General features: G+C 39.7%; 1 protein-coding gene and 1 long non-coding RNA gene across 2 annotated transcripts in view; one reads left to right on the forward strand and one right to left on the reverse strand.

The window, feature by feature from the left end:
* The window catches only part of LOC135350356 (arf-GAP with Rho-GAP domain, ANK repeat and PH domain-containing protein 2-like), a 35,985-nt gene extending 33,433 nt beyond the window's left edge, over window positions 1-2,552 (forward strand). Inside the window, exons 27-33 of the mRNA XM_064549118.1 lie at window positions 637-855; window positions 908-1,024; window positions 1,081-1,178; window positions 1,295-1,403; window positions 1,506-1,571; window positions 1,623-1,694; window positions 2,402-2,552. Of these exons, the coding sequence (XP_064405188.1) occupies window positions 637-855; window positions 908-1,024; window positions 1,081-1,178; window positions 1,295-1,403; window positions 1,506-1,571; window positions 1,623-1,694; window positions 2,402-2,428 (708 nt within the window). The 3' untranslated portion in view covers window positions 2,429-2,552. The remainder of the gene's footprint in view (window positions 1-636; window positions 856-907; window positions 1,025-1,080; window positions 1,179-1,294; window positions 1,404-1,505; window positions 1,572-1,622; window positions 1,695-2,401) is intronic.
* Window positions 2,553-2,917: 365 nt separating this feature from the next.
* LOC135350371 (uncharacterized) lies at window positions 2,918-9,416 on the reverse strand. The gene is made up of 3 exons (XR_010399127.1): window positions 9,405-9,416; window positions 8,036-8,163; window positions 2,918-3,202 (listed from the first exon to the last, which is right to left on the reverse strand). It is a non-coding gene; the product is annotated as an uncharacterized LOC135350371 (long non-coding RNA).
* Window positions 9,417-9,701: the final 285 nt, after the last annotated feature.

Genomic DNA, 9,701 nt, shown 5'->3' on the forward strand with positions numbered 1-9,701 from the left:
TCGTGCCATGCTGCAAATTCAAAATATCACGTGCATGACATTACTTTTGTTTCCAATCTCTCTCCCTCTTTAATCTATGGCTGCCTCAAGGCGGCTATGGTGGGGAAAAATGAAACTCATACTCATTGTTGGCTTTTGGAGACCATTAAGATTAGTTATCCTCGAGACAGAGCTGCTAAAGTCATTAGATTTAAGCTGCTGTGCATTGTCCCAAGGGTGATCGCAAAAGCGAAAGTCCACTGTATGTCATGAACTCATGCATTGTAAATTTGGCCTGTGTAGTGAATGTGAATTCCTTGTGCTAGTTTCTAGGGTTTTTTGCACTTTCATGGATTGGCAGCTTGTACATTGAAAATACTTTGTAGGCTAGGAACAAAAAGTGGTCGGAGTGATGTTGGAAATATATATATTATACGTAAGAGTGTTCCACTATAGAACCGGAGCCTTAGGAACACCAAGAAAGGCCCAGAAACGTAACTATTTGGATTATGGATATAAACCTGATGTTGTTCATTCACAATAATTTATTGCATGTATGCTGCAATTGATGGTGACTGTCATACTTACTTTATCACCTCACCCTGTACAACCACCTTTTCTTTAAATGAGTAGCATTATTTCTTGTACTAACTGCAGATCACTGGGACAACGCTAGTGTCAGATGTGGTAGAAAAAGTGACAACAGAGAAGGCCTTGCCTCCTAACAGCTATGCTCTCTACCTAGTGCTGGGGGATTCTGAATCTCATAGAGTGTTGAGCTTTACTGAGAGGCTGCTGGCTGTACTGTGTTCGACTGGCTCTGACTGCTTCCTCTGTCTCAAGCCCAATGCATTTGGCGAGACTCTCAAGCAATATGTGAGTGACCATTGGACAGTGGTTTTTGGGGTATATTTAGCTTCTTTTGTAGATTGACTATGTGAAGGAGTCAGAGACTGTTATCCTGCAAGTCAGGGAGAAGAAAAGATGGAAAAAGTATCCATGCACTGTACGAAATGACAGCTTTGTTCAATTCAAAGATTCCAAGGTAAGCAAGCCTTATAGTTAAATGGATGACAAAACTGCATTTATGTCATCCAATAGGGCCACCATGAGTATTTCAAGCTTGGAGTGCATGACTTTGATGTGTTTGCTGGCATTGAAGGCTCTAAGATTGACGTCAAGAACCCTCTTCCAACAAGGTACATGTGATGTCTATGTGAGGCCCATCAGTATAAAAGTATAACACTATTATTTTTTTATAAGCATAATTATACACTTTAAAATTCGTATCGAGCTACTATTTTCGGTGTTGCAGGTATTGTTTCTGGATGAAAGCAATGAGAGGAGAGGATAAATGTCGCTACTTATGTGCAGACAAAGAAGAAGACATGCTCAAAATCTTTGCCTGGATTGTCAAAGCTAAAGTATGTTCCTCAATTTGTACATGTGTATATAATATACAATGTACGTATGTTGTAGTTAGTGTTTGGTTAGTGTCTGAAGTTATAAATGTCCACATGTGGCAGTACCCTGACCAGTTGCAGACTCCGATACTGCCTACCAGACCGCCTCCACCCACCCAACCTCCGGTGGTGAGTTAGCTCATTACTTCATTGTACTGATTTTATTAACGCTACTTGCAGCTAGACGTAACTATGGAATGCTCTCCAATGATGAACAGAAGGGAAGAATTTAAGGACTATGCTAATGTAAAGGTAGGATTCAGAGAAGATTGTCCTTATTTTTATACTGGCAAATAGAAGCAACTAGAGCACTGAAGTGCTAACCTCGGCTGTTGGCATGAGTAAATAGATCTATAAAAACCAGATAAGTAACAATTCTACTTCAAGTTTAATAGAGACCGGTAAATGATCACTTCAGCTACAAATGAGCTACATGTACCTCGAATAAAGGTCGCATGTAGAGCTAGGCAACATGCTTATAGCTTTTGCTCGATTCTATACAACAACGAAGCTTTAACATCTTAACATCGAAATCTGCCACTTTAAAAACTAATAGCATTGTTATGTGGAGGCTGTAAACGCAGTGCTATAATTATGTCTGGTGAGTAGACTTGCATATTACAAACACCAACGTACTACTATACCCGTGGCCGCTCACGCGCCTCGGGTAATAATTTGTCAAGCTGATATCTAGCCATCTTCAGAGCTTAACAGCTTGCACAAGAAATTGCTAAATCTTCATGCCGTGGCCAGCAGTAAACCCATGCTGTAAACGCAGTAGTATGGCAGGCATATTCCTCGAGGCAAATTAGCCTATGTAGGATCGAACTTTCACTTAAAAGTAGGGGTGGGCGTAATCTTGGTCGAGTATGGTACATGTAAGTACTGTAGAGTCGTTATTTGGGGTCCTGTCGACTGAACATACCGATAATAATTGCAAATGCTTATTCTCAACTTAGGTCTATGGTCAGAAGAAACAATCGTGATGCTGATTTTGTTCTGTTTTTACATTAGTGTTGTGTCTGTACAGTGGAAATGTTTTCTTTACTTGTTTGTTTTTGCAGTTGAATTATTAATCAATACGAGTGAATAATTGACATAATAATGAGATTTGACTTTTATGCCTCGGTACGCATGCGCAAATGAGGTATATATAATTATACCGTATATATAGCTGCATGCATGCATGGTTAATTATCACTAAGTTTTCAAGGATTGACTTTGAACCTAGCTTAAGACCTAATATAATTATAGGGGTGTGGTTATTTGAACCTCAATATTAATTAGCATAGATGTAGATGATAATAATTATACAACTTATAAACAAACTATTGTGGTATCTCTGTCAACACAAACATGCAACGTACTCCAAATTTTATTTGCATGTGCAACTTAATGATGATCGATAAACTATTTTCACACAGTTATCGGCACAGGCCTATATTTGCATGGGCGTAGGTCTGACAAAATGCCTCTTGTGTACGTCAGCAATAATAATTATTATATTATATGCAAAGAATTAAAGATTTGTGTTGGTTGTCGCTGTGCATGCATGTTTGCACAATCAGTTCAGCTACAGCAATAATTATACCTCACAGTGCCTCTATTATATATGCACAACAATCTGACGTCTTTTATACTAGCTATGAAGTGATTTCTCCGTAAGTGCTTTTGACAGGCCCAACCAGAGTTTTACCTTCCCTTGACGGATCCCCTCCTCGCTCCAAAAAAAGATTGTTGTATGGAAACTGCCTTGGTACCTGTTCAAACAAAGGACATCGCATAATTATATACCTTAAGGTGACATAATTATTTTTAAAGATATAATAATTATTTCTCCAAGGGCGTATAAAGGAGAAGAGGTTGCGAGCAAAAACTAAAGTGGGCGGTGGAAAAGTACATGTCTCTTAATATTGTTATAGTCTATGGCTTTATTTTTTGCACGCACGTAGCATAGGGTTGATAGTCAGTTGCATGCCCTCTTCTCGATCCCTTAAATGCCTTTGATTTCACTGTTATTCAGTAAATACTCACGTGGTGGTTTTAATGAGAACAGGAAGCAAATTTATGAGCACTTAGGGTTTGACATAATTATTTGTACATAGCAGGTTGATACAGAATCCGCGTCGTAAGACACTCCATCTCCTCATATGCTCTTGCTATTGCTAATACATACATGATTGTGATATCAAGATAAACATTAATTTTTTGTTTGCATTAATTTTGCGGCAGAATCACAGGGAAACGCAAAGAGTGGGACATGATTGTTACTAAAAAGGATGCCAAAAGTCTAAAAATTAATGGCTGAAATTAATGGCTGCTGCATCAGTAGCTAGAGTAGCCTCCTTGCAGCTCTCTTCTCACTCTTTGCACCTACCAGCTAGCGTTCTAGTGCAGAGCTAACTACTAAGTAGAGTATAGTAACACTCAATGGACAAGTTTTGCTACGCACTCTTCTAAAAAGACTGCAATAGTAATAACTAAGCTAAACTCGAGAACGAAGCATTATTATTTTTGCCAATCCATTAATGACTAGAAAGCCTATAGAAACTCTTACATTGATCCTTGAGCAGCTGTAGCAGTCTACACACACACACACACGTACGCACCCACCCATCCACACACACACACACACACACACACTACCGTATACCTTGATTGCGTATAATAATTATTAATATGTCGTGCAAAGTAAGTGCTCTGCTGGTTTTTTAAACTGTTGGTCCATATGCTGCTTATGTATAGGAATACACATGAAACCGAGGTTCCTTGTCACACTACACTCTACTTGAGTATGTGAGCCAATAATAATATTTGACTCAATTAATGCACACATAATTATACGTAAATTATAAAGCTCATTCTTTCAACCCATACCAAGAAGACAGTAGTCTTTTCAGTCTATCTTTTCACTCACATCGTTGGGGTATTGTGGTCACTTATGAATATTCATGAGTTTATTATGTCAACTTTTTCTCTTTTGCAGATTCAAAGAAGTATGCTGTACTTATAATTATTGTATGAATATCAAGCCATTGTTTTGTGTAAGAATGCTATGATTATGAAGATGCATGAATGAGACAAGAGAGCATCAAAACCGCAAGTACCATACATTTTCTAATTTATCGGACACTTCTAATTACCCCAGACACTCTTTAGGGCAATTTTCGTTGTTCTAATACAACGGACACTCCAGTGCTTTAATAATACATTTGTTCTAAATATCCGGACAATACCTTGAAAAGTTGACATAGACGGCAGGCAAGTAAGACTTAGAGTGCTGCAGTTGGATAGCTTTGAGTAGCTAGTTTTAGATAGCTAGTGCAACTTTTCAGTCGCACACTGTTCTGTTAAACTTAGCTAGCTCGCATGCAGCTGCTTGCTTGTTCTAATTATTCCGGACACTTCGCGTGCTCTATAAAAAATCTGTTCCAATTATACCCGGACAATTTCCAAAATAATTATTTTTTGCTGTCCAAACATAATTATACGGTAATATATTATTTTTTGCATCAATTTATAAGAGCAGTAAGTACTTTAAGCAAGCTTTATTGGTATCTATAATTATGTAGCTAAGTACCCTTCAGAAGGCCAGACGAAGAGATATCCGTTGTAAGTATCTAAAAATACACACAAACAGGGAGCTAGCTGCAACTGGCTTGACTTTTTTCAACATTTATCTTCGTCTGGCCCTGCCCCTACCTTTCTTTAATTGAAGCCCTCAGTAGAAGATTCCCGGGTTTATCCATGCTAAGAATTGACGCAAGAAAACTCGTACAAGTTGTGTGATGCTCCACTAAAAACATAGCGAAAACGATATTCATATTCCATAAATTTCGCGGGGGGGGGGGGTGGGTGAAACACAATACCCTAACCTTAATTACATCGTCGTGGACCCACCTGTATTTAGAAACTATCATAACTAAGTCTTGGCAGGTAACCTTATTTTATCATTTATAACTTTGTTTGTGTTTTGCTTTAGCTACTGGCTGGTCTGTTCCACGGCTGAAATCCACAGGCTGCTAAGGAGTATCTAACCAAACAGTTGAATATTATCAATGGATTTCGGCCTGTAACGGGCCCCAGGAGCATATGAGGGATGGAGAGTCTTTAGTATTGCGGATTCACTCGTCTTAACCACATTTCGTAATGTGCAAAGTGCTCTGTACATGTGTGGCTGAAACACGTTTGATCTAATAATAGTGAAATCATCAAGTACAATAGCACTTAGCAGTTTAACACAGAGGAGGTAACGGTATACACCAATGTCAAAAGGCAACAAATTAACGCACCACGTGGGCTTATGTTTTACATGTAAAACTGAGTTCATCCTCGCGCCCCTGGGTTTATAAACCACCACTAACTTCATCCTCTTCATAATCACAACAGAAATCAGTTGAGATATCGCGCCCCAGACGAACCAGCTTGAGAGAGAAGAGATCCCAGATTTAATTGCAACCTTTGACATTCTTCGAAACCACAAGATATGGAAAATTAGTCTTCCGTAGCTATAAGTATAGCACAAGCTTTCCAAGCAGGCAAATAAACCATCAACAACAACAGAAGTGGTAGCTGTCAAGAACCCAGGACAAGATGTTCATTAAAAGTGACCCTATTGACCTTGGCTTACCTCCTGGGTTTGACATATTATTATGGCATGATTTGTACATAGCTAGACGATACAGAATTCGCGTAGTATGGCGCTTAATCCCCTCATATGCTCCTGCGGGCCCGTAACAGGCATGAAACACCCTGTGGATTATTGGCTGTGTACAGGCTTGACAATGGTAAAAAACAAAGTTGTTGCTAATAAGGCTTTGATTAATGTTTTTCTTGAGGCAAAGTTTTGGTTTAGCCACCAAGGAATAGATCATGTGAATTCGGCATCAATTTTATGGCTATATACATAGTATCCTTCGGGCTTTGGGACACTCTAACACATAGATACCTCATGCCCATGATCTAACCATTGCATGTATGGCCACCTTACCGCTGGATTTCTAGAAGGTGCGTCGTACACTGACGAGAGATAGTAGACACCTCCCAATATTGTGAACATAGTCACAAGTTGAGCCAGGGCTTCCCAACGTGTGTACTTGCCATTATTTTCTACTGCATCGTACATCCACACATTCAGAGCATCCTCTTCCTCATGAATCTACACACATGCATGAATTTAGAAAATTGAAAAGGGATGTCTGTGATATTTTACTATTAAATGAAAGCACCGTGAGTGCTGATGCCTCGGTATATACACACATTACCGTATATCTTCTAATTCATCGAACAGCAAAAAATAATTATTTTGAAAATTGTCCGGGTATAATTGTAACAGATTTTTATAGAGCATGCAAAGTGTCCGAACAAGCAAGCAGCTGCATGCGAGCTAGCTAAGTTTACTAGAACAGTGTGCGACTGAATAGTTGCACTAGCTAGCTACTCAATGCTATCTAACTGCAGCACTCTAAGTCTTACTTGCCGTCTATGAAGTAACTCAACTTTTCAAAGTATTGTCTGGATATTTAAACAGTAAATATCCAGACTGGAGTGTCCATCCATTGTATTAGAACAACGAAAATTGAACAAGAGTGTCCGGGGTAATTAGAAGTGTCCGATAAATTAGAAGATATACGGTATAGCACAATGAACATTTTTAGAAATGTTGCTGCATGCAGGCAATAGAGAAACTCAAAGAGTGGGTAATGATCAATCATGATTGTTATTAAAAAACGATTGATGCCAAAAGTCCGAGTCTAAAATGAATAGCTGCATCAGCAGAGCCTTGCAGCTCTCTTCTCCCTCTTGCAGCTACCAATAGCTAGCGTTCTAGTGCAGAGCTAACTACTAAGTAGAGTAGCAATGCTCCATGGATAAGTTTTTTGTATGCACTCTTTTCAAAAAGGCTGCAATGGCATTCTAAGTAAGCAAAGCTAGGCAAAACTCGAAAACGAATTAAAATCCAGACTAGAAGCCTATAGAGACTCTTACTTATACTTCATTGATCCTTGAGCAGCTGTAGCAGTCTACACAGACACATATACAGTAGTGTGTTTATGTACCTTGCTTGCGCATGCGGTCTAGCCACTTGAGTTGGTACAAAGGCAAACGTTGTCATGAGTCTCTACACTGAGTTTGCCCAGTCTCTTTTTCGTGTGCAAAAAGTGCTGGCTTTGTGAGTCTTACTATGGGCCGGATTGGCTATATAGTTTCGCTTACTTTGAAGGCCACATCGGTCTCTTTAGACCAGTGCGTAGAAAAATCTTTTGACATAACTTAGCTATTCTACTTAGTAATTAGCTCTGTACTAGAACCAAGAGTGAGAAAAGAGTTGCAAAAAAGCTGCACCATTATGGACTTAGAACTTTTGGCGCCTTTAGCAATGGTCGATCATTTCCCACTCTTTTGCAAACTTTTCTTTCTGGGCGGGCGTATTTTCCAGTCAAAAGTACCCTTGTGCAAGTAAAATAGGGGATGGGTGTATTTTCGCGAGGTACGTACAGTATGCAAAACAGAGGATATTTTAATGCAGGCATGATTTTACATGTAGGCTAGCTCATAGCTTTTAATTCCTACACAACAAACAAACAACTTACTAGAGTTTCTTTGTCTCTACGATCCTGATCATCCCACCAACCTTTAGGGGCATTCTCTTGAGCAGATTTCCATGGTAATTGAGGGTAGTCACCCAATTGGAGACCTTTGTCTACTGGATTCACATAACCTGTGCAAAACGTAGTAGGAACTCTTAAAGAGGTCTGCATAATTTCCAGCCACTGCACTGTTTGCAAGATTGCTGCATTGTTGCACACCTTTGACTCAACTGCCACAGCAGAATTAGTATAATTGTGCCTCGGTGTGTGCATGCGCAGCATTGCATACCTTAATGTGTTGGTCTGTCTATACTGCTACAGCTTCTCAATGATTAATGTAAGAGCTTGCATGTACATGTACAAGGCTTCTAGCTTTGAATTTCATTCTCGAGTTGCAGCTTTTCTTATTTGGAATGCCATTGTAACCTTTCAGAATATGTGTGTAGAAAAAATGTGTCATGGTTTTATACTCTACTTAGTAGTTAGCTCTGCACTAGAACGCTGCTGGTAGCTGCAAGAGTGAAAAAATTAAGCTGCACTTAGTTCATGCAGCAGCCATTAATCTAAATGAACTTTGAACCTTTCAGCTACGATCAAGGTCGACCATCCCACTTTTTTCACCATTCTGATTCCCTGGCAAAATGTTGGTGCCATGTGTATTTAAGCTAGTAGCTTCATGTCGTAAAGCTTTGGCGCCTCCTCCACTGAGTTATCAGCAACTTAAACGCGGCGCTTTCATTAATAGTTACACTCCTTTGAATTATACAAACATAAATAGGCTCCTCGCTCTTAGTTATGTGCATAATGCCTATGTCTCAGTTTGCACTATCATTCGCAGATTACAAGAAGGTATGTCATAATTTTATTATTAGACTGGATTAAACCACTCCCCTTCTCTCTGGGCTGGCAAGCTGCCGTATTGAGAGTTGTCACGTGTGAAGAATGTCACACTCCCACAAGAATGCACACAAATACGTACTCATGTGCCACCCACCGCCCACGCGCTAACTATTACTGCACAAAAATTAATAATTATTATCGGCCTCGAGATAAGTACATCACTAGCGGTGTGTTCTCGAGGCTAAAGTAATATCACCCACGCATTATGCATTGTGTGGTTTGTTCTATTGCACTCTCAACACGGTAGCTTGCCAGTCCCTTTCTCCCAGAGAGAAGGGGCCAGTCTAGGTATAATTATGGTGACCAAAGGTATACTAGGTATTAGAGAGATCATTGATTTGATACAAGAGATCATGCTTATAAGAAGCCCCACAAATCTTTAATTGTCGAATGTATGTGGACTAGATGGGATCGGATTTATAGGTAATTAACAGAAACACAGTGCCAACATGATCTGGCATTTTACTCTTACCTCTAGACAGACTTCTGGCAGAGATTAATTTTACCCCTTGTGACAAAAACCCTACCAAACGACGGCTAAGCATGACGTCTTGATACCCTGGTAAAAGGTAGAGCACTCCCGATCCCAGCGATCAGAGTCAGGATCACTGTACTGTATTAAATAGCAGAGCTAGTGGACGTTCGTACGTACGTACGTGGAGGGGCCTTGCCAGTACCAGCTAGAGGTCAGGTTTTCAGTTCAGGTCGGACCACGCCCAACTAATCAAGACCAGGTGTACGTGTATTGTTTATCTCCGCCTTTAGCGTC

Source organism: Halichondria panicea, chromosome 16 (genome assembly GCF_963675165.1).
Source record: "Halichondria panicea chromosome 16, odHalPani1.1, whole genome shotgun sequence".
Lineage (NCBI taxonomy): Eukaryota > Metazoa > Porifera > Demospongiae > Suberitida > Halichondriidae > Halichondria > Halichondria panicea.